General features: G+C 38.9%; 1 protein-coding gene across 1 annotated transcript; it reads left to right on the top strand.

Annotated features, from left to right (window-relative positions):
• The first annotated feature begins 9,492 nt into the window (after positions 1 to 9,492).
• Positions 9,493 to 24,959, top strand: gstcd (glutathione S-transferase, C-terminal domain containing). Its single transcript, XM_076264884.1, has 11 exons — positions 9,493 to 10,227; positions 10,483 to 10,929; positions 12,038 to 12,295; positions 12,865 to 12,958; positions 14,839 to 14,954; positions 17,885 to 17,929; positions 18,828 to 18,956; positions 19,730 to 19,863; positions 20,864 to 20,894; positions 21,585 to 21,654; positions 24,389 to 24,959. The coding sequence occupies exons 1-11, from the start codon at positions 9,814 to 9,816 to the stop codon at positions 24,547 to 24,549; spliced, it is 1,899 nt and encodes a 632-aa protein (XP_076120999.1). The 5' UTR covers positions 9,493 to 9,813; the 3' UTR covers positions 24,550 to 24,959.
• The last annotated feature ends 1,371 nt before the right edge of the window (positions 24,960 to 26,330 follow it).

Genomic DNA, 26,330 nt, shown 5'->3' with positions numbered 1-26,330 from the left:
TGTAAACATTGGTCGCACATTTGGTGTACTTCTGTCGCATACTGTGACGTTGGCTGCCCAAAACTCCGTTTACCACAGTTTAGAACCAAACGCATAAACGGAGTTTTCCCAAAAAAACACTTTGGCCGGAGTTTTTTGGATAACCGTTTTAAGGGGGCGAATTCTCCGTTTGCGTCTAAATGAAAGGCTCAAACGTAGGGAAATGTCTTCGTTTATAAAAATACACATGCTCGTGTAAACGGGGTGAAAATCAACTTAAGCATGCTCAGATGACGTGATAGACGAGGCACTGTTGCTCACCTGTCCATCATCGTAAAGCCCAATTTGATTGGTCCAAACAGCTCTAGTTCGAGCATAGTTGCTCCACAACGGAGCAAGTCCAGACCGAACTTTCCGACCTCAAATGTTGTGGGCGGGGCTAAGTTCGGCTGGCATCCAGGCCATAGAGAGCCGAAGTCACGCCCCTTCCGTTAGCCACCATGGGACCTATCTTTTGAAAAATTATGAACGGTAGTCAATGGCGAAAGATAAATTATTTTCTGGTCCCGATCGACTTATGCCTTGAATTTTCCATATGATGTTTGTCATTTTTAAAGAAAATTTTTCATGTAAAGACATTTGCAGTTTGTTTCGTAATTATTGAATTACAACACTGTGAAAGATCGTAATTCCAACGACTACAAACCCATCAGTCGCGCTAGTGACGTTAGCCCATTCACAGCCACACCAGATTGTCGACCACCCTTGCCGATGAAAATACCATGAGTCATAGGGTTAAACACATCAGGTAAGTTGTGTTCGTCGATAGACTGTACATAAACTGCTGTTAAGTGACATAGCAGGCAGCAAGATGTAACCGTAAACTAGCATAACAGCTAGTTGTATCGTTTCAGTACATTGGTGACGTACATCGTTCAAGACAAGAGATGTAGTCCAGTGAGCGGATTCGCACAAAACCAACATAACTTTTAAAGTCTATCGAACAACAATACTTTCTTGACGTGAAAAAATATCTTTTAAATTCACACACATCATATGTGAAATAATCAATTTGAACGGGACCAAAAAATAATTATTATCTCTCCATTAACTCCCGTTCATATTTTTTCGAAAGATAGGTCCCATGGACCGGAAGTAGAAGGGCGTGACTTCGGCTCTCTATGGACAGACCTCAACAGTCCCACCCCTCCTCCGAGAGCTTAGTTTTCCGGAAGTAAGTTTCCCATTAATTTCTCCAATCCACGTCTGGAAAAATCGGTATATGGAGTTTTAGACCATGCCTTAGGCTAACCAGCTATCGGTACAACGTGACTCATAATCATACATCATCATTTCGAGTAAAAAAACCAAACAGAAAATCCAAAAAAAGGCAAAGGTACAAGACTGCGTACATATTTTAAGTTCTGAGTGAAATAACTACTATCCCATGAGCCTTTTCAAATGTACACATTTCGAACATTTGCAGCCTAACAATAGTTTAACATGCTTCTGTTTTAATGTTAACAAGAAGATAACTACTAACTTGCTACCATTTCCATTGAGTAAATTCAACTTGATGAGAAAACAGATGAGAAAACAGTTTTTATCGGACGGCCACACATTGGACAGTCTCGGTGTCCATCTTGATTCCAGCGAGTAACGAGACGACAGGAACAGTGCCATAAACACTTCCATGGCAACGGCGATCTCTACCTATCAAAGGCTCTGCTTTTACCAGCTTTTACACGTTAGAATGTTGGGTAGTGTAGTAATTTTCTGTTACATCGTGAATACAATTTCTTTTTTTTTTTTATCAAAACAAGGTTTATGCCCCATTAACTTTTGGCCTTAATAAGAGCGTGTACTGTACAATCGTTAAGTCATGTCGTAGCTGGTTTTAAGTCTACCATGGACGGTTACGATTTTATGGCTTATACTCCAGTTGTCAATGGAGAAATTGTATTGTATTCTTACTTCCGGAATCAGCTGTGGGCGGGACTGTTGCGGTCTATACACACGTCCCCGTCAAGCACCGTTAGCCATGTCGGCTACCAATGAGAACAGAGTGATGGCTTAATTTTTTAGATGTTTATCATGGCAGAGCCAGCGAAAAGACCAAAGAGACGGTTGTGAAATATGCACAATATGGGAGCTCTGTAGAGACAAATGTGACAACAAAAAACCCAACTGATTGATTGATTAATTGATTTTATTTTGATTACTTAGATGTAAAATATGAAACAGTACTCTGTGTCATACATTAAAATACATAAGTAGTCAGGGATGACAAAATAGCCCAAAGACTTATTTCCATTGTGATCCCTAAGGGCAGGGGGACAAGTGGCAAGCATAACACACATCAATCATTCATCATACATTAAACAAATCCATCTGTATTATACAACAAAAGCAATAAAATAATTAATATGTTTACTATGTTACTATGTTTGGCACCTAAGCCAAACCTTCAAACCCTGTTCAAAACTGTATATGCTTCTGAGTGTCTTGAGTGTACCAGGTAACTTGTTTCAAAGGGAAGGTCCAGCATAAAGAAAAGACTGTTCGCCCAGATTAGTTTTGTCTCTGGGTGGTACAAAATCTGTTGCACTACCCCTAGTGGAATACCTGTGAACTTCATTTACTCTATTAAAATAATTTCTAAAATATTTGGGAACATCCCCATAAACAATTTTATGTAGGTCTACCATACCCAACTGCAACCGAGACACTCGATCCTCAACTTTCAACCATCCCACCCTTTCAAAGTGGGAAGATTCCAGATGTGTTCTTATAGGGAGGTCTAAAACAAGCCTTATTATTTATTTTGAGAAGTCTGAAGCCTATGTTTCAGGTTTCCTGTGACACCATTGTACCATGAGCCACACACATAATCAAAATAAGTCTGTATTAAATCTCCTGCCAGAATTAGCTTTATTTTTTCATCCAAAAACGTTGATATTCTGGCCATAAAGCGGACTCTTTAATTTACCTTGGTGATTTTTTTGGGTCTGACCTACTCCAGATATGTGGCAATCTAACATACATCCAAGGTAACTGATTGATTCCTTGGCAGTTATTACAGTATCTCCAGCTAGGACCTTAAAACTTGAGGCTTTCGCCACCTCCCCAAGTTAGCATGAGCTGCTTATCAGGTTGCACTCTCCCAAATTAACATGAATTTAGATTTAGTGGAGCAATTTAGTGGAGCAACTGATTATGTGGTCAGAAATAAGGTTAGATTTTGGTAATTTTCATATGGAGATGTCAAGACCATATGTTTGCGCAGACTTCTTTATTGCACAGAAGTAGGCAATCAATAGCCTATTGACTAGGTGTAGAATTAGAGTTCAGGGTAGGTCCTACCCGTGGGGTCTTAAAAACAGGCCTATTGAAAAAGTCTTATATTTAATATTGTCAAATTAAGGCCTTAAAAGTATTGCATTTCATTCACAAGGTCTTATTTTTTTCCTTTGGATACAGTAACAACAATGTAGATCCCAAGGGGAAAATATGTGTCTCTTCAGAAAATAAACAAAACGATCGCTTCTGTTTTGAGACTTGTGTTCACGGTTCTCATTCCTGTCATTCACGCCATTCTAAAGTGAAAGTAAGTAGCCATTCGTGTGTAAACGCAGATAGTGCGTCTGAAATGTCAGCTGGAATAGTGATGTGAGCCGACCTGGAAAGATGTCAAGGGATGTCACAGGTTGGATAGTGAGAATTAAATATAAAAAATTAGTAAATTAACGAGTAAATCAGCATAGCAATGTAGCAGCATGTTTTGTGAACGTCATCAACCGTAAGCCGTAAGCCTATGTTGCCGTTTTTGCTTGTGAAAAAACTAGGGCTAGGCTCCTGTGTTCAATTGTAGGCCTATAAGCTATACGAGTTTCTGTGATGAAAAATACATTATGTTTGAACAATTTAGATCAGTGTTTCTCCAACTTTTTCAGACGAAAGACCACTTAACCAATAAAAAAAAAACTCACGGACCACCTAGCTAAAAAAAAAAAAGATTAGACCTACTTCAACAGTAGCCTATATTAGCCTACACAATAGGCCTACTAACTGAACCACCTCCCAGCAAACAAAATAACGTCCCGGCGACGTTCCCTACAGGTCCCCGCCGAACGTCCCCTCCTCGACAAAGGGTTCCCGTTATGTCTCGCAAACATTTTTTTGGGACGTCTAAAGCACGTCCCCGAGACTTTGATGGAACGTATACTTCTAGTTGTCACCGCAACGTAATGCGCAGGACGTTTATATTCCGGCGATGGTAAAAAAAGAAAAAAACATGAGATGTGACTACCCGTTTTTATATCCTGTAGGCTTTGTGTATGCTTCGATATGGATGGATGTAGGCTGCTAGGAGAGATTGTCGTAACATGAGATAGCATCTATGATTATTTACCCAGCAATTACACAATCTTTCAAACTTACTGTCAGAACAATGTTCACACTTCGACCAGTCATGTATATCACGTCCTCCTTTAGAATTCATAGGAAGTTATGTAGTCATGGACCTTTATACCAGGTTAGATGCCATACTTTCACATCTACTGTGTTTTTTTCTTAATAAACTAATAAGATTTTTTTTAATGGGCATATCCCATAATTGTAGCCTATTGTTCAAAACATCAGCAGAGTTGGCCTAGGCTAGCCTAAGCTAAATTGTTCCAACCATATTGTTTCAAAATTCAAAACAAACTATAGCCTAAAATGTGGTAAATGAATTGCAATGCATGCTGGGAAGCAAACCTCAACATGAAATAAAGTACATGAAATATAACTAGAATGCATTAAAGTTATTTCCACTCTCCCAGCTGGCAACGTTGCGACATTACTTTCTGGCAACATTGTGGCAACAGAAAGTTGCCATTAAGTAAACAAATTACGTTGCTGCTGACATAGTGGCTTGGTAATTTTGCTAACGTTGCCTCTTGGTAGTGTGAGTGACGTTGCCATGACGTTGCCTACAGGAAATTGCCATTAAGTAAACAAATTACGTTGCCGCAACGTAGTGGGTTGGTAATTTTGCTTACGTTGCCACTTGGTAACGCAGGTAATGTTGTGGCGACGTAGTGTTGTGGTCATTTACTTACCGTGATACGTCAAACTACTGAATTACACCATAAGAGTATTAAAGGCTTTCCGTGTCCAGCACAAAGATTAGGTCTGAATGCTATGCTAGATATGTATGACAATTTCTAGTGTAGAATTTGTATTTCCATTTTAGTGACAATAAAGGGCTCACCTTCAGACAGCACAGCAAAACCCATAGGCGAACATGTTATAAAAAACAGATTTTTTTCTAAGTCAAACTATCTTAAGTATAGTATAAGTAAGTACTTACTAAGTAAGTACTTACTTACTACTTACTTACTTATACATGCTATAAAAAACTGATTTTTTTCTAAGTCAAACTATCTTCCAGCCAGAAAAAAAGCCCACTGGTTTGTATTGTTTATTCACTACCTAGGGATGACCTCAATTCCCACAGAAAATATTTGTGCTCAACTAATCCATAACTACATAACAATTCTCAGTTCCACAAACTGACCCAGTTGAAAATATAGCAATGACATATATTCAGATACTGAATTGATGAAGCATTTATTTTAAATGCATATACAGGGACCACATAAATAAATCACATTGACAATTATTTCTATTAAAAACAACATTTGAAGTAAAATTCATGCGTTTCACAGATTCAAGTGATGTGTACTAACAAACCACATTGTAGGGTTAAGCATTGATCAACCAGTACAGAGCATGAAGGCCTTGGAGAGGCTGAGGTGGAGAGTAGCTAAAACAGTGACTGCTAATCAGAATTCAATCCAAGCTAATGTTAATACTGTCTTGTGCAATTTTGACTCAGATCTCCCTCTTGTTATCCAATTACTGGCCACAATACCAAGTCTTTTCTCCCAAAAACTCCACACTATACATTCTGTAATCAAGAACAGAAAAGTTAATTTGATACAGTAAATAATGATTGTGTCTGTATAAAAAATTGCAATGATAATACACTGATGAGAGCACGAATGACAACATACTGCAATGTCATGCAGAATGGCCATGAAGATTCCTTTAAAGGAATCTTGATTGCACTTTGTTTAAGGTTGTCTTTTGGGATCCACCTCAAAACAGTGTCATTGCTCTTGAATTTTAGTACTCCAATTAATGATGAGTCGCAAGAGACACTGAAAAGTGGTTCTGGGTACTGGAAAACATGGCACAGCTGGCTTCCATACCTCTCCTCTATGACCTCACAGCATTCGTGGCGATTCAAAATAAAAGAAGAATTGGACCTCTGCCTACCATACTCCACTGGCTGTCCAGCACATTCCTCAAGCCTTTTCACCACTTGTGACAGGGGGCATCTTCCCCTCCTTACCATCCTCTTTATGTTCTTCAGACAATTCTCAAATTTAAAAGCGCTACAATTGTCCAATCCTGCGAAGGTCACAGCATCCTCCGCAATGTGCAACATTGAGTGCATGTTGTAGACTTGTTGTAAAATTGGTTACCATAAAGTTCTCGGCCTCTCTCAAAAAATCTGAGGAGATCAGCAGCATATCTCCAGTGTTGCTCGACCAATGCTGGACTTACAAGAATGTTCAACGCCACACTGAATGTCATTAAGTGGCCGAAATCATCTTTAAGGACCCCTTTCAGCACAATCTTTCCTGTATACAACATAAACTGCCTATATTCAGTTGCCTTCCATCTCTCCAGCTCTCCGGTCTGCGAGAGAAGCTGCAAGGGATGTGTGGATGGAGGTTGGTGAGCCTGCTGCTGACCTCCTCTATTTGGTTGCTGACATCTTGAGGCCCTTCACTCCTCTGCACCACATGAAGAGAAGCCTCTTCATTACACCCAAGCATGCCTGGTGCATGTAATCGATTGGAAATGCTCTGATCATGTTTATGGGCAAATCCAAAAGCGGGGTGCTACCATGATGATGCCCTGTGTCTGTTGGCGGAAGGAGCTTCAGACCAAAGATTCACTATTAAAATGGAACACAGATTCCAAAATTCAGAAGGGTTCACACCCATGCAACCTCTATCAACAGCACCACCGTTTCCATAACAACAATCTTTGTTCTGTATTGGCTTTTTAAGGCTGACACTGAATACATACCTGACAAGAATGAGGTCAACAGGGACTGAAGGGAATGATCTATGATGTAAAAAGAAATGTATAGGCAATGGATGTAATTGTGTTGATAAAGCTGCTAAACAGTACAGTTCATGATACATACATTGTGTCTGTCATCAGTGTATTCATTGCAATTTTTTATACAGACACAATAATTATTTAGACTGTTGGCATTGTGGCCAGTAATTGGATTAAAAAAGAGGGAGATGTAAGTACATGCTAAAAACCTTTATGTCAATCATGTCACAAATTCTATGCAAGTTCTGCAAAACACCAATGCTGTTGTGAGATTTTGTTTTGTTTTTCCCATTTCAGAAGACATGCAGCAAAGGAAAGAGTTTTACATGACCCCAAGACATGGCTAAAAAGGCCAGTCAGAATATTTTCCTTCCCTGTGTGTTAATGGGCGGCAATAACAAGTGGTGATGTACACAAAAGCAACAAATTTTAGAGTGCAATTTCTAGCTGAAAATTTTCACAAATTGTTTTGGTCAACCTTACTTTGTTCAGATGACTGGGATCAGGCCGTCAGGAGGAACAAGAGGGCGGAGACAAAGTCCTGTGTAGAGACAGGAAAGGAGGACAAAAGAAAGCGCATCATTGTTAAACCCAAAAAAATTTACTCACAACGGTATATCTGCACATCCTTGTGACCTGCAATAACTTAGGGCCCTCCTTAGTCTATAGGACTTTTGCAGTCTGACACTAATTTCCATATATAGTCCATACTGAAATCCTGGGAGTCTTACTGAAGTCACTGCATGTTTCAGCCTTTTTGCAGTTGTATAGTGTAAGGTAGCAGTTGTGGCTATCTGACCAGTTTTAAGATTTTCTTTTCCTAGTCTTGACCTTGTGACAATATGACAAGTCTATTAATTAGTGACCCAGTCTTTGTGTGGCCTTAGTGTTAAAAGCGCAAGCAGCAATTCTAAACAATTTGTAAACATAACACTGTTGTTTACGTTCTAATATGATTCTGTTCAGGTGAAAAAAATACACAGAAAAAAAAGAGAAGAAACAAAATACAGTTCGACATTTGAAGACTTCCCTTCCTCCTCCACCCCAGACAGGACTCCCCACTCCACGGCCTACTAGTTCAAATCCAAGTCCACGGCCTAGCCTGCAGCACTCCCCTCAACAACACACATCACGCCCTGTGAAAAACAAATACCAATAATTGTATAGAAGTCAAGAAGACTGGGGGCGCTGTGGCGCAGCAGGCTACAGCGTCCGTACCATATACGGGTCCGAGTGCCCACGGGGACCCAGGTTCGAATCCGACCTGCGGTCATTTCCCGATCCCACCCCATCTCTTTCTCCCATTTGCTTCCTGTCTCATTCTCCACTGTCCTGTCCAAATAAAGGCAAAAAAGCCCAAAAATATACTTAAAAAAGTCAAGAAGACTAAGGTTCGACAAACAAAAACACATAACCTAAATTCTAATCTTGTACTTTCTGTAGATGACTCGCTTCCATCTTCACTGGCGAGACAATTATACAGTACACGGACAATGATGGTAAAGTTATGTATGGTAATGATGGTGAATGTTGATGACATAGGTCTATAACAGTAATTCTATGAGCCAAGACAACAAAGAGTTTCCATCTTCCATCGAACCACCATCGCCAGAGGATTCACAATCAGAGGCTGAACCATGGGCAACAGAAGGGGGCGGTTACGGTTAACTCCAGAGGCAATGTCAGCTGTCCAGCCAGTTAACATGGTAGCCAGTTACTGTCTAACACCGGTACACAGATGCAGATCTTGCAAGGCTGGTTTTCTGCTAGGAGAAAGTAGGAGAGCAGGGAAAGCTGCCATTTTCCCACAACAGGTCTTTTAACCATCACAATGATTTCTAAACTGTTGAAAATGTTGCATATGGGGCATTTAAGTAGCCTTGTCATATCTTATTTTTTTAATTATATGATTAGGCCATGGATTTCGTTTGGACAAATTGTGTAAAATAAATTATTATAATGAATGAATAAATATTATGCCGTGTATAAAATAAAACCATGTCACTGAATGTTCTCCTCTAGCCTATACTCTGCTCAGTTGCTTGATTGTTATCTAATCTGGCCACTGTCATCATTACTTACAATTTAAACAATGATACCCCCCTATACTAGGACACCTTTCCACCCTGGAGACCACGAGAGTTTTTCATGTGTTCCACACACACACACACACACACACACAGAAAATCTGACAAGACGCCTTGTAGGCTACTTTTATTTTGACGACCATGAATTTGTCCCAGGATTTACGTCCGTGAGTGTATGACGTCGTAGTTGCACGTGGTTGATGTAGTTCCTTACTGTAGCGTTGGCTGATTTCTGCTCTGGGCAGCATGCTGTTGAAACGTTAGAAACAGTAACGACAGATAGATTTAGAAACCCGTAAAAGACCCATCTGAATGCTACTAATAATTAGTTTGCCGTTTTATAAATGTCTGCTTATAACTGTGGCATGGGCCCGGCGATTATGAGAGCAAAAGCATTATAAGCGCTTTGTTCGTTGGTAATGTTACGTTGCCTAACTTTTTTTTGCTGACTAGCCTGAGGGGAATGCTGTAAGCAGACGTTATCAAGCTTCAATTCTCTGGCAATATAGAGCAAAAGGTTGTCTATCTTGTAAAACTTAACCGCTATTTTACATTAGATTTGCAAATGGATCATTCAGAAAGTAGACAGAGGCCTGACAGTCTCTATTTAGAATTGTCCACCGAAAACAAACAATATGCTTTACCTCTACACTCCTCCATCACTTTATTTCTTCTTTCTTACTGTGAGAACACAGCCTTCCGTGTGATTCTTCTGTCTGCAAAATCAGGTGATCAGTGGACATGGCTAGGTGACTTGCCCTCAACCCTTGCAGCAAAGGTACAGCTGCCAGAACCACCAGGTCTAGTTGGAACTTGTAGGTTGCCAGCAGTGGTGGAAGCAGATGGGATGTTTTGCAGAGCAGGGTTGGCAGTGGTGCTGAGACATGTTATACAGCGCACAAGCAAAGAGAGGCCTGGTTGCCTGAATGTGACTTCTTTGCTGGGGTTTAAGAATACTTGTCTGAAGGCCTGTGCAGAGGTGAGGAGTCAACCTTTACAATTTTGTAGGCTTATGGGCTAATTTATTCTGACTTTTATCCCTCCTTGTCATGTCTCATCATGTCTATTCCAAATTCATGCACATTCCAAATTACTTTGTGTGTGTGGCTTTCACCCTGTAAGAATAGATGAACATTTCGTTTTTTATTCTGCCAGCCATTATCATGTTGTTTGCCGATTGTTTAGTATCGTATGTTTAGTATGATTATATAGCCTTTAATCTGTGTGCTGCTAGGTGAGTAAGTGGACACGACTATGTGAGATTGACATTCCCTCTGCAGTGGAAAAACATCTGTGCAGCCCTACAGAGGAGGCCCTCTGTATTCCTCCTGCGGTGTTGCTCTTGGAGAAGCGACTTGGGGAGCCTGTCAAAGTCCACAATGATGACAAGCTGCGGCGACAGAAGCTTCAGCAGCAGGTCATCAGTTCCAATGACTCCACTTTACAGGAAGAAGGTTTCAATGCCACCTTAAAACACTGTAAGCCAGCTTGTGGAGTTGAACTCAGTGCTGCGTTGGCCAAACTCACCATGGATGAAGATCCTGATGAGGCCACCAAGAGGCCCCCTGATATTAGAAGAGTTAAAACAACACATCTGCCAAAGCTAGAACATAATTTTGCTGAGGGACTCTACTTCACTCTCACAGATATTGTCCTACTCCCCTGCATCCATCAATACTTGGTAAGAGCATTTTGTACCTGATTGATGTTTGAATTATTTTGTTCTAAGACATTGTAGGAAGAGACAAACCAAACATGATTTGGGGACTAATGCAAAACATGGCACATCTGTGATTGGATGATTCAGAAAGTTCCATCCTGTATTAAAAGCAGGCAATCCCATTGCACACACATGATGTTTTGCCCGTAGCATTCCAAACATTTTGCGATGTTGCGATTCAACAACCTCTAAATAGTATTTTTTTCAAGCCTTGATGAGGAACTTGGACATTATTGAAATAATGCTATAATTGTAGGTTTAGATTTTAGGCTACTGTGCCTCCTCCTTTATGGGTCATTCCATGTCAATTCAACCAGGGCCAACGCACTTAAAAACGCACAAAAAATTCTGAAAAAAATACCAGTTGTACCTATGTTACTCAGGAGACACTGTAAAATTACTTTTATGTAAGATCAATACTTCCCAAGATACAGCCAGTTTTACGGGGGGGAGGGGGGTGTCGATTTTTTTCGACTTTTTTTTGGTCAAAGTTCATGGTCAAGAACTAAACCATGTAGGAGGCTCAAATTTTGCATGCTGGTACATAAATAGGAATAGTATGTAGCAAAATCGTTTTGTCTGGATGATCCTGCATGGTCATAGCTGGCTGTATCTTGGAAAGTATTGATCATACATAAAAGTGTGTCTCCTGGGTAACATAGGTACACCTGGTATTTTCAGAATTTTTTGAGACCTAAGTGCTTGGCCCCTGGTTGAATTGACGTGAAATGACCCTTATAGAAACACTGAAGTTCAATCTCTTTAGGCTTTATTTGTAGATTTATCTGTTGATTATTGTCTTAATTATGCGATGAGTTTTTTGGTGTATGAAATGTTAAAAGATGGTAACAGATGACTGTTTCTCTAAGCCCAAGTATATGCCTTGTTTTGTCCACACCCCAAAGATATTACTGTCAAGGTTACTGTCACTGAAAAGAAAACAAGAAAATGTTCAAATTTAAGAAGCTGGAATCAACTTGTGTTGAATACTGGAATGAAAGGGATTGAAGTGAATGGGGCTGAGACATAAGAGACTAATCACTAGTATCAAAATCCTCTCTCTCCACAGAGTTCTCTATGGAAGCATGCTCCTCATGCTCTCTCTCATCTCCCTCTCATTTTGCGCTGGTACTGTCATGTTCAGGACATCCCTGGGGTTCGCAAAGCTGCAGAGAATTGTGGAATGACTTTGTTTATGCCACAGCCATCCAAATCTAGTATGCTCTCACCAGAGATTTCAACTCTCAGTGAACTAGAACTGGAGAGCACCCAGCCAGAGAAGTTGCCCTTTGTTGGAGGACCCAGGCCCACGCTCACTAAACTTAAAGTAATCAATCACCTCTTACTTATCTTTTCCTCCTCCCTTTGCAATTACTATTAGTGTATGATTCCCTAAAGTAAGTGTAAGTAAGCGTTTGCTCCATCATCTTTGTTTAATGCTTCTCTCGTTTTAAACTGTCAGCCCGTTTATATTGAATGCAATTTAAAGTGAAGTCAAACACATCCACTGATGCTACCTGAATACAAAGTAATGCTTTGCGCTTTTACTGTATCCAGTGTGTCCCCATAAAGTTGCTAAGCTACCTGATTGTCAAAGACTAGGAAACTTAATCAATGCCTAGGAAACAGGTCCTAAATCTTTCAAGCTCTAATCGTTGGTATCATATCATATACTGAAATTTGTACAACACATTATGTGCTGTTGGTTGGGCAGCTCTAAGGGCCCTTAGGCAAAATATTTTATAATTGTAAACATCCAAACATTTACCCCATACCCAGCTAAAATGGCTGGATACAGATCAAATGTAATTGCAAATAGGGAGGCCAAAACTGTGGGCAGTTAAGTGCTGACTGTGTGTGTGTCTGTGTGTGTCTGCGCTCACTTTTTAATCAAAGGAAAGTGGCATTGAAGCAGTATTCTCTCCGCATCCCTGCCCAACCTGGACCCTACCTTGGGAAGATCTCCCTACCTCTGTCAACCCCACAACAGGTGAACTAGCCAGAACTTGCAATATAGATAATATTCATCACAGGCAGAACCTCACCTTAACTGATCAGGATGAAGTCCGTAGAAGGGAATATGGAAGAGTGTCATTAACACTTAAATTTAGTTCCTACATAAAGCATCATGAAAAGTAATTTGATCTGTACATTTGGGGTGTTTACGCAGCTGAACTCAACCATTATGCTGCTGTATACAGGTTCTCGTGACATTGAAATGCAAAGCATATAAGTATAAGTATACTCTTGATCCCGTGAGGGAAATTTGGTCTCTGCATTTATCCCAATCCGTGAATTAGTGAAACACACTCAGCACACAGTGAACACACAGTGAGGTGAAGCCCACACTAATCCCGGCGCAGTGAGCTGCCTGCAACAACAGGTGCCTTGCTCAAGGGCACTTCAGCTGTACTGGTCGGGGTTCGAACCGGCAACCCTCTGGTTACAAGTCCGAAGCGCTAACCAGTAGGCCACGGCTGCCCCCCAAGTGCAAAGTCTTTATTTTTGAAGCTTTTTACAGAGCACTCTGTAAATAAATCTGCCCTGAAATAGCTTGAAACCCCACTAGGAAAAGTGAGTTTTTAAGTGGAATTTCAGTTGTCTCATTTGTATCATTTTCACAGAGGCCCTCTTCCATTGTTTGAAACACCACATCTTTGCTGGTTTGTAAACAAACCCACATGTCCTGTGTCCAGGGGTAAGAGTGCTAGCCATGGGTGGGATTAACGACAGTTGTGTAAATTACAAATATGCAACTCCAGGGGGAGCCCAGTAGCAAAATAAACCTGAAACAGCATTGGATACCTTTTAAATTTGGGACTTTGGCAGTTTTGCTTTGATGCATTTATTCAACGGATTCAACACGCCAGCCCCCACGGATATGCAGTGCCTATTGAAAACAACAAAATGATGGAATAATGTGTACTTGTCTTGTAATTAAGTTGTATCATTGTTTCCCATGTTGTGAAGTCAACGAAGCACATGCTTTTCTGTTAGTTTTTTTGTTTAGATTTCGTCAGTGTAACTGCCTCCTGTGATACTGATCCTTTTGTTGATGTTTTTACCCATAGTGAGTAGTGCATGTGTGTTAGTGACTACCCTGATGTTTTCTGGTGGGGATGACTGTCCTCCGTCCAAAGAATTAACTCTTGCTAGCTGAATTAGAATTTGATTTTGCTGCTGCCTACAATTGAGATTGGTTTAGTCACCATACATTTTGGATAGCAGGCTCCACAAAAAAGATGATCAGATACCTTATAGAATGTTTCACCTTATATGAATTTTGTGACACAGTAAAGTATTGTAGACTGCAGTTAATATGTTTGCGGTCAATGCACAATTTCTTTATCATTTGCATAAAACACAGCCATGCGATTTATTGATGATGCGTCCTATATTCGGGAAATTCTAGTATTAAAAACACTCAGGAGTAGTGATAAAATAAGGGGGTAAACATTATGAAATGTCCCTGCAAAACTCCAGATTCAGTCTCCTTGCATATCTTATGTACTGTAGCTACATACTTATATTCATGTTTATATAGGTAGGTGTAGGTAATGGTATATAACGGTATAATGGTAGGTCTCCAAAAGCTGTTCACTGGTCCTTTTTAAGAATGACCAAAAACCTACAAAACCAAATTGTCATTTCACGACGTAATTGCTACATAAGGATACTTTTGGAAATAGGAAATTAAAGTTTCATTCCTAGGGGGAAATGGTAAATTATTGTGTTCACTTTATTGTGGAGGTGAAATGAGACTGTAGGAGGGGAATGTTTTTCAAAAGTCCTAACTTGAGGTGAAAAAATAAAATTTTAGTGCCTAATATTTACGTATTACATATTTAATACATTATGCCTTTTTTTTAGGGAAAATGTCAGATACTCGTGCTATACGGAAATGCCAGCAGCTGAACAACCTTGTTGCCATGGTAACTGAACTGGCACACCCTGGAAACATTGTGGTGGACTTCTGTAGTGGTGGGGTAAGAATGTTATCATGTTTTTATGGAGTTCTGTGGTTGGAAGTTGTAAAGTGAAAATTAATCTAATTAATTAATTAATTCAGATTGACATAATGGATTGAAATGTGATGGATTTATGTGACTGGGTGGTACATTTCATGATAAAATTCAGTTAGAAATGTAATTTACTTAGCTTTGGGCTGTCTATCAAACCAGCTAATAGGCTAACTGAAATAACACCATCCCAATCTCTAGGTATGGTGAAGGGTATGTGATGATGTGGGGCTATTTCAATTCCAAAGGTCAAGGGAACTTTATCAGGATGCATAGTATCCTGGATCCATGAAATAACTGATCTTTAAAAATAAAAATCTGCCTGCCCTTTATGGGAATTTAACATAGGGGTGCCAATACTTATGACCCCTGTATTTTAAGGAAGAACATTTATTTATTAATGATACATTATTCATTCACAATGAAAATTGGTGTCCTTAAAGATATTAGATATTTCCTCCTTTCTTTACTTAAGGCATTAAGATCAATTTCCAAAAGAAGTTTTTATATTTCCCTTTTGAGTCAACTTTAGCAGAGGTCCCAATAATTCTGGGGGCAACTGTAGGCTACCAGAGACACATTGTTGCAAATTTAATATTATGATGCATCATTCCACAAAATGGTTTGTCTTCTCTTAGCCATTAAAATGTAGGGTCTGGGCACTCATCGTTGGCAGTGCTCAGTACGAGGGGCGGGATAATCGGTTGTCTTTCAAATTCCCTCTACACGCAATAGGACCGCGCTATGAGTCCCATGCGGTTTCCCACCAGCGGAGCTAGTTGGCTAGTTCAAGCTTTTGCCAACTTAAAAAAAGCTTAACTCGTGTCACGCCAACAGCAACATCCATCTTCTTTGTTTTCAAGTATTCAAGAATTCAAGCCAAACCGTTGCAACTCTGCCATCAATCATTATGTTAAGTCCGCCTAACGTACCTATACACGATGTGATTAGCCCTATCGAAGTTTAATTTTCCAGCTCGCAAGCCAACAGAGAGTTGCTAGACTAGCCCGGGCAGCAAATTACATTTGCTGCCACTAGGGTGCGTCTAGATTTCTAGGCTAGTCTTCTCTATCATCAAGTTATTCAATAGGCTAAACATATAGTCTTAACTCAAAGCTTTAGGCTTATGTCATTTTAATCAGCTACAGACAACAGGTGGCAGACAGAGCATGTTGTCACTTATATAGGCTACCAGATTTCTACTCTATTTTTCAAGGGATATTCCATCCTTTGGGGAATTACACTCATTTTCCACCTCCCCTCGAGTTAAACAATTGATTTTTACCTTTTTCTTCAGTTCATCCAGCCATTCTCTGAATTTGCCGATACCACTTTTAGCTCCAGCCTAGCGTAGATCATTGAATCGGATTAGACCATTAGCATCTCACCTGCTAGCATCATGCTTAAAAGTGACTAAGATTTCAGGTAATTGTCCTATTTAAAACTTCTCAAGTTAGAAAGTGTAATAAGACTAACGGAAAATGAAACGTGGCGATTTTCTAGGCTGATTTGACATAATACTCTCATCCGGCTCAATAATCTGGAATTAATTCAAATCCCTCACTCTGGTGTGTAGGACACTTACTGGATCTGCACCATCTTGCCATTATTATTGCTATTAATGTTAATGTTACTGGAATGTTTATTTTTATTTTATATTGTTAGTCAGTTTAGATAAAAAGCCTCTGCTAAGCAAACATAACCAAAACTATATTGTATTTCTAATCTCTGCTCTATGAAAAATTCAGTCCCTCCAGGAATTCGCTGCATTCATCGTAGTTTCCCCATGAAATTTCACCTACCACAACAGTCCCTCGCGCAGAATATTGAGCCAGATGCCACACTCAACCTACTTAGGCTATGAAAATAATTAAATTTAGGCCAACTTGGTTTACTGACATTTGAGTAGGCTATGCAACCCATTGGTAAACCTTTACGTCTTGAGATGTCCTTGTTGTAACTAACAACATAGAAAACATCCAGAATTGCATCCACATATCGTAATGCACTATGCAAAAAGTTATTTCCACTCGTAGCCGAACACAGTGAGATGCAAGTCTTCCAATCCACTCAGAAATGTAATTAGGCTACTCTCACTTCCTTAAAGTGGCAGGCAGTCAATTAGACTTACACACCACCAATGTAATGACATTAAAGAGAAGTGTAGCCTAATAGTTTAATGATCAATATGAAATATTGAAATGACTAATACTTAGTCGGCTATTAGTAATTATACAGGTCACAGAATATGAATTATTAAAATGACATGAACTTAATGTGAATTACAAAATATATGAACGGATTGAAACATATTACATGATGCCATCATTTTAGGGGATGGCTGTTTTTTGGACAGTTCTACAAAAGTAGAATACTGCTTTGTGAATTACCGCAGCCAAAGCATTTCTTCATTTAGGTACTAATAAAGTAGGCCTACTTTGATTTTCTGTAATCCTTACTATTTACCTTTACCTTTACCTATCCTTTTTAATAAGCATATCAAGATGATCAGATTTTGGTCTTACTAACCTTAGTTGCCCTCAATTAAAAGAAAGGAAAAAGAAATCACAACTATTTTTGCAAATTTCACTTCCTCCTGCAATTTCTTCGCAAAAAGCACCTAATTACACCGCAACTTCCATTGCATTTTTTTAGAAAAGTAGAAAAATGCAAAATCAGGCATTTTAGGCCGTGACAATCTCAAAAAATCCCTGCGAAATCCTGGAGGGATTGATAAGTTGTCGATTTTGTGAGAATCTCAACTTAGATTTCAATTGCTGTGTGCTTTGAATGTTTGTGTATTTGTGAATGCATCCTTCCTCTGTAGACCTACATTGTTTGAAAACTGCCTTAGTGTTTACTATTATTTTGCTACAATTCTTTGCATTTTTTTTCAGGGTCATGTTGGGATTGTGCTGGCATACATGTTACCTCAGTGTCAGGTTTGACCATAACTTTATTTTGTAGTCAATTATGTGAACTTGTACATATACTATATTATTGAAATGTCTCTTGTTATGGCTATGCTGTTGCTCAGTCCCTTTAGATCATCTCTTTGGTTTAGATCATCTGGTTACCTGCCAAAGATTAGTATTTCTTGAATTTCCCCTTGGGGATCAATAAAGTATCTATCTATCTAGTATTTGCTTGTTAAAAAAGGGGGTAATCCCATAGCAAATCAACACAAATATTTTGGATTTGGCACCTGGGTGATTCTTCATTTTTGTCCAAAGTGTGTACCGTGATTTAAAAATATACAAAAATGTCAGCTAGATATCTATTTTTGTTCTCAAGTTTTTTGACTGTGATGCACTTACAATTTCAAGACTTGGCAAATTCAACTCATAAAGTATTGTTCCTTTTTTCAACAGTCAACAATCTAGGAGGAGATAGATAAGTTTCACTTTTAGGTTTGGCGGAGAAATTTGCTAGACTGAAATGGGTGAGACCATACGGTTCCGGAAAAATTAGCACAAACGTAAATAGCGCTCACTATGGACAGCTTTTTGGGATCATGTGCTAATTTCGGGCCTATGAGGAAAATGTGGTGTCTGTACCTATTACTATTATGGCTGCAGACACAGTTTTACTGCGGAAAAAAAATAATAATAATAATATGGAAGAATAATCAGAACAAAAACAATAGGGTTCCCGCAGCTTTGGACAAATGAGAAAACAAATTAACTAAAAAACAAATAAAAACTTAATGTCAAAACAAATACATCTGGTTCATACACATACCCTTAACATAAGCCTAGCAAATTTAATTAAACCTTTTGTCTTGCTTTGATGTAGTAAATTGTTTAGTCTCATACTCTTTCTTTCCTTTCTTACTTTTAGGTTATTCTGGTGGAAAATAAAGAGGAGTCTCTAGTTAGAGCCAAGGAAAGGTGCACCAAGTTAAACATGAAAAACATTAGCTTCATTCAGACCAATTTGGACTACTACATTGGAACCTTCCACATTGGGGTAAGTACCAATCCAAAGCTTAGGACAATTTATATAATTTTAGCCTGATGTAGCCATACTCAAAATTCTGGAACTGAAGCAGCCAATACAGAGAAAAAATGCCTCTGCACACAATTGGATAGACCTAACTAATCAGAGCAATGAAATGGCCATACTGTGAATAGGGCTGGGATGGTATGGATGTTTTCTTACCGCGGTTGGAAAGCAACAAACCACCGCGATTTTACGGTATACCGCTTTAACAACTGCCTACAACTGCTGTGTCTTCTGTGTCAGTCTTCTCCAAGTGAACAGCATGTTATACACAATGCTGGCTTACATTAGAACAATAAACATCATTGTCTATCTTATTTACATTGAGTTGACTGTATGGCTTAATCAACAGATATGGTGGAGCCCTGTTTCCCTTAAACAGGGCTCCCCCTTAACATAGGGGAGAGCCGAGATAATTTAATCTAATTTAACATAATTACAGAGAGCATAATCAAGATGGAAAGCCTTTATTCTGTGCATCGGTGTTGCATTAATCCCATACATGTCGTTTGGCCGTCCTTTTCATCTCGCATCTCTATAAAATCCCATAAAACCGGACGAATATCACGGCTCTCAATGCATTTCTATGGAACTGAGCTGAGTGTGTCGGCCTGTGCGGAGCTGCTGGACAGCCATTGGCTCATCTGCGTTCGTTGGGCAGGACATAGCGAAGGGTTAATTGAATGTGTGTTTTGTGTGAGGTAACCTTGAAATGTGGTTGTGGGTTATGTTACTTGCAGGTAGCGCTACATGCATGTGGTGTTGCAACAGACATGGTTCTAGAGCGTTGTCTTCAGGCTGGGGCAGCATTTGTAATAAGTCCATGCTGCTATGGCTTCATCCAGAATACCCAGAAGTTCACCTTTCCACGCAGGTTTGTTGGTTTCCTCTCTGGATTTGTTGTACTTGTCCATTAAAATACACTTACACTTTATTACACTCACTCACACTAATGTGTTTACACCTGATATGGCACATGTTTGATTTGGAAAATGGTGGGGACATGGACATAAATTCACACATAAATCCCACAAAAATTACTTAAATTAAAAAAGGTCAGATTTGGTTTGGTGTATGTTAGTTAATCAACTCTGACCAGGGTAATCTCTAGCATTAGTTAATCAACGCTAGCATTAATGTGTGGCATATGGATAACTTTCACTAGACCTGGATAAAGGTTTTAGGATTTAGAATTAAGATCAGGTGTATTTGGTTGTTCGGCTCTGGAGTAAGCATGTTACGTTAGTTGCATGGAGTAAGCATGTTACGTTAGTTGCATGGAGTAAGCATGTTGCGTTAGTTGTAGAAAGCCCAGTGACGGTAGGCAGGATCATGTCAAATCTATGTCCCCAGCACTTGTCAAACCAAACTGCACATGTGTCTAGCAAGTGCCTTCTGCTTGGTGAGTATTCGCTGATAACAACATCTTTTTAGAACTAAAAAAATATAGGACAGATAGTAAAAAATCTATTAGAGTTAGCAATGGACACCACTTTGAAATGATACCACATAACATCAGCAACTTCAGAACACACAATGTATTTCCCAGTGTATCTCAAAATTGTGCCATGTGACTTCTGACTGGTCACATTAACGTTTATTTCACCGCTAAAGATGAAATAATGCTATATGAATAAAATCTCACACAGTGATTCAGGGGCTATTTGAAAACTTATTGTACAACTTTTCATTGTGAATTTTTCCATTTGCTATTTTGTAATCTACTTTAACATAAATATGTGGGCACATGATATACACAAGATACATGATATGGGAGTGATGTATGTATGATACTGTAGCCCTCAAATTAGGGCCATAGATGTGAATGCTGTATGGTTTTGATTGATCTAAATATTTTTTCTATGTAAATATAGCCTGTCATTTTCGAAGATTCTGGATTACAAGGTAGAGTGCCATATATGCCCTATACTGCAAATCATGTTTCATTCTTTTGCATAGTTTTTTTTAAATGTTTGAGACCTCAGAATTACTGATCCAAAACATATCATGTGTAGTACCGTTGGAAAGCTCTCTGGAAAGTTTCTCACGCTATGTGATCCATATATGGACACTTCCTTTGTATCAGCAACCAATCGTGAAAGTTCAAAGGCGAGTCTAGGCTGAGAACGGAATCTCATTGGCTGTGTTTCAAGGTTGTTTTCTCAAAATGAGTTTCCTTTCCCACTCTGAGCACAAAATATCCACTTCAGAAGCACTTTCATACACCAAACTTTCTAGTCTTATGCATCACTGTATGTTTTTATGGCTATTGTTAGCATATTCTGATTTACAGGATAACAAAAGTAGATATCCATAAATCCCTCTGTAATTTTTTCCCATCTAATATGTGAACACAAAGAAAACATAATTTTGAACCTGGCTGTATCCAATGCTCGTCTTTGAAATGTATGCAAATTAGCGCATATTCAATTAGATAATGCCTAATTTGCATATGTAAACATTCAACTGGGGAAGTACTCAACTGGGGAAGTTTCATAGCGATATCTGCTAGTTAAAAAATGTACCCTATTCACCTGTAGTGTCTTGCCTTAAACTTTTGATGTGTGGCTAATCAGGCTTTTTGTTCCCCTTAAGGAGCATATGATCTTATGTCGATTCGCAGACCAGACAGCCCTTCAGCTGCCAGAAGAGCGCCGTATAATAGGTAAATTTCCAGTTGACAAACCCATACAATTCTGCAAATTAGCAGATTTAGTTTTACCAGTTCTACTACCCAAACAACACTGATCAAGTTTAAAGGCATGAAATTGTGTTCTGTTGTTTACAGTGGTGGTGTCAGGGTTTTTCATTGCTGTAGCTAAGCTGTTGCTGTATTGCAGTCAGGTGTTGCTGGTCATTCCCAAATGAACCAAAACTTTTTGCAAGGGGGTTGCACAGAGGGTTGCACAGATTAATTTTGTGCACACGTCACATGTATTTTTAAACCACACAGCGATGATGGTGTGTCAGCTGTAACCCATTATGAAAAATAACTATACAAATAGTTTAGTTTGTATTATATTATTATATTATAGGCCTGCTATACTATAGCAATCTTATAGGCCTAGTATGACTTTAGCCTTGTTTTTTTATATATATATATATATATATATATAAGGGACTGTTGCTCCTGGTAAAATTGTTGAAGGCCTATATTGGAGTGCCCGGACAGATTCTTTATGACTGAGGTCCAAGTTTGGCTAGTGGAGGAATGTCATAGCCAGTCGGTTTTTTTTATTGGCTATTATTATAGGATTGGTTGGTTCCTTATCAAGATTGCTGATAAAAGCTCCGTTAAAACAAGCTTCCATAAGCCTATAGGCTAGGCCCAATAGCCTAGGTGTTCAGTCTGACCTGTTTTGGACTACCTTTTTACGTGGCCACTTACACAAAGGCTAACTGACTGTCATTAGATCTGAATGACAAAATAAAGCCATGGTGCTATTGAAGAACAAATGTGTTTACAGCACAGTGAACGTTATTTAAAATTATTCTGTCCTCCACTGGTCACACTCTCTATCCCTTTCTCCACTCTTGTAGCCTGAATTTTTTTAGGAAGTTCTCGTTTTCATTTGGTAGCCTACTAAAATTACGTTTGAACTGCTTGATTAACTTCGTTGATGCTGACTAATGGAACATTGAGCTCTGGAGGACATTGGTTGTTTCTTAATTTTTGTTACGTTTTTGCATCGTTTAACAAATGTCAGGAATTTTCCGGTATTATGCGCCAAAGGGTGTGTCACAACTTACTTTGAAATAGGCCGGTACCTCAATATTAAGTGATGTGTAATAAAGACAAATGTTTCTTCCCCATTTTTTTTTGGCTTAGCCTATATTTGGCAAACTCAACTGGTAATAGGCTGTAATTGCCAACCATAAATCCTGCCATAGGTTACCTTCAGAAAAACTTTAAACACGGTAACAATGGGGGGCGGGGCTTAGCGACAGGTCAATATGTACTAACAGCGCATCGTCATAAAGAGGAATTTCTCTGCATCACGCCCCATTTTAGGGGAAAACAAGTTAGCATTATATCATTGATTCCAATGGGAAAGACATCTAGTGGTCACACATTACATCTTGTTATTAATTCACAGGACATTCAATCTTTTTACGAACACAACAGTTATGAAGAAATATGTATATGTAACTGACTCATGTCGAACCTATGTACATTACCAACCTAATTTGTTTCCAATACCCCAGTGTTGAGGACAAATTTAGCCCGTAGATAACACTTACCATAATATACAATGTAAAATGGTTAGCTTGCAAGCTAGCTAACTGTGGAACTTCAGTATAACATATGTATCTCACTAGTTGTAGGAAATACGTTCGCATTTCAAGTGATAGAATTAAGGTGTGACTTATAGTTGACGCTATGACATATAAAGTTAAGCTTGCCGAACTTAGTTATACAGTCAGCCACAGGCAGCTTGACTGTGACTACTCGTTCATCACACTCCTGTTATAGTAAACTGGAAATAGCAAAAAATAGGAATGTAATGGTCACCTTAATCCCATGAACAAACAGATGACTCTCACACCAACCTTATTTTGTGCCTTTTATTCACGTTTATTCAAAGATTTAGTAAGTATAAGCCTTTTTCGCTCCCCACTTCGATGCGGCTCCATAGGATCCAAATTTTACAACTTGTTTGTTGTTCCAGACGAGAATCCCCAATTTATGTTACGGCCGGCTCGAGACCTTACACAAGAGGAAGGCGGACAAGGTGGTTTGGTCAACCAAATATATATTTATTTAAAAGTAATCATTAAATATTAAATTACTTCAGTTCACAAGATGTCTAGGGGAGAAAATTAGAATATATGTAAGTGCGTGGGTGTAAGCGTCAGTATATGGTGTTGCAAAAGAGGAATGAAAGATAAAGAAAGAGATAAGAAGTGTGTAGGAAAGAAATCTATCAATGTGTCTTCAAATTAGAAATGTGCCTAACCCAGAAGTGATCCAGCAAGAGAGAGAGAGACAGAGAGAGAAAAAAACCTGTATATAGCCCAACCCATTAACCCAGGTGTATACCATTAACCAATTAGTTGAGCCAAAGACAACACTATCAGTGCATTGGCTATGCACAGGGAGCCGTAACACTGTTCAAGGCGTTCACATACTTTCAAGCAGCACTGTATAGCACAAGGAATTTAACACCTCTCCTGTGTATGTCTGAAAAAAAAAGAAAATTGAATAAATCACACCTCATTCAGGAAACCGTCTTCACTTTGAGGTTAAACGTTGTGGACATGATTTGAGTGTCTAGGGGAGAATAGACAGAACTTATGCTTGTGTCATTGGAGGCATGCAAAGAAGATTGGGATGTTGTGTAACATGATAATACTGTATTCATTTAGAACTAACATTCCACTACGGTTTTATGTTTAAGGGAAGAGCTGCATGGGTTTGGTGGATCTAGACCGAAGTTGGGCTGCAGAGTCTCAGGGCTATACAGTCAAACTGATGACCATGGAGCCAGACAGCTGCTCACCTAAAAATAACATGTTGGTTGGCCAGCCAGGTCCAAAGCACAGAGACTTACCTGACTGAAAGAAAAGTAGGCCTTATTAGAGGTCAATAAACAAGCCTATGCTTTTAGTTGCATAATAAGTAACAGCTAATTTATTAATTGACTTTGAAAGTTAGCAGTTGCATAACTTAGTTTAAAGTGCTTATAAAAGTTGGACTAAAATGTAATTATTCTGTTTTTAATTATGTTTAGAAAATGTTTGCTTCAAGATAATTGTTCATTGTTAATGTTTTAGTCTCTAAAAACCCATTGTAATAAAGATTACTTTCTGAATTTTGCTATGAAATTTTATTTGAAACCCCTGATATTGTATGTGTAGTGTTAGTTTTGTCACTTTGCATCAAAGGAACCCTATTGCAACACAGTGGGGGCAGTCACAATTTTTCTCACAATAACAGCAATTATTTCTGTGTGTGGTGTTATGCAGTCATCAAAAAGTGTTTTTTTTTACAAGGGAGCCAATAACTGGGGAGGGCACTGTACAGTATGTGGCATTACAGCTGTTATGAGGCATTCCATGTTGTCAATTGCCTCACCTGATAACCTCAAATGTCCCAAAAAAATCTGGAGGGTATCGTTCATAATAGGAATAAGAAAGTTTCCGGTATAGAACTGCTGTAACATGGATGACAGAGTTGGACCTCTGCCACACACCATATCACACAGGTGCCAACTAAATCCCCCTGGATGTACCAGTGGAGAGATAATATTTAAATGAATGATACCAGTGCAGATACTGTTAGCTGAGTTCCCATCCATTTTCACTGCCAACATTTCAAAAACCTTTATATGATTTTTCAATGACCTTCAATGAAATTTCCATGATCTTTCAGGTACTAGTACACACAATTTGTTGAGACAGGTATTTTGCTCACTACTCATTATTCCCCATTTTTACCTACTGGCCGATTAACATATAGGGGAGAGCAAGTTTTTCGAGTACAGTAATGACACTCAGGCTAACAAATCAGGCTTCTGCATGGCTTGGTGGAGATGTATGTACCGGTATGTACAATAGCCTCAGCATAAAGTGCATTCAAGAGACAGAACAGATGCATAAATGTTTCACATAACTGTTTTACAATGAATCTTTCAAAGAACTTGGTGGCTACAGAGTAATTAGCCTATTAAATGTTTCTATATGTAGCCAATCAATTATTTTTTGAATGCAACAGTGAAATACAACAGACAGCTAAGGAAGCCTTTATTTAAAACCAGAGATTCTTTTTAAAATGCTAAAATGTGAAATTATCACCAGCCAGGAAGCCAATTAGTGTGTATGGAGTAAAAGTAAACCACTGGCTATGTTGCATGTAGTTCAAAGTCAAGATCATGTTTATTGTTTCACAATAAACTATATCAACATTTTATGTGGACGCACTACTATCGGTATATATATATATATTTTATTTTAACAAATGAGCCTTACAACTGGCCTCCTTTCAAGACTGAGCTCATAAAAACACAAACTTTTTCATTATTAGGCCTAATGGCCTATCTTTGCTTTAAAAGGTGAGCCTAACAAAACACTGGCATTCCAGACTATATGTGAATAACTCATACACGTCTACACAACATTTCATATTAGGCTGTCTATTAACTCATATAATTTCCTTTTGTTTAAAGGATAATTCCGGTATTTAGCACTTTGAGTCCCTTTTTTGGTTTGTTTTGGATGAACAAGTGGTGGACACCGAAATTTTGACGATGGGTCCTGTCTCGACTCTGACTCGTTTTGAATCGCCTCTGACTGTTTCAGAGTGGCTGGCTATGGGCATGCACAAACGTCCTTAAAACAACC

Source organism: Alosa pseudoharengus, unplaced genomic scaffold (assembly GCF_046254945.1).
Source record: "Alosa pseudoharengus isolate Yale_2024_CS ecotype anadromous, Long Island Sound unplaced genomic scaffold, YU_APseudo_1.1 YU_APseudo_1.1_scf_4, whole genome shotgun sequence".
NCBI classification, from domain to species: Eukaryota; Metazoa; Chordata; class Actinopteri; order Clupeiformes; family Clupeidae; genus Alosa; species Alosa pseudoharengus.
This window is presented reverse-complemented; position numbering and strand designations above follow the sequence as displayed.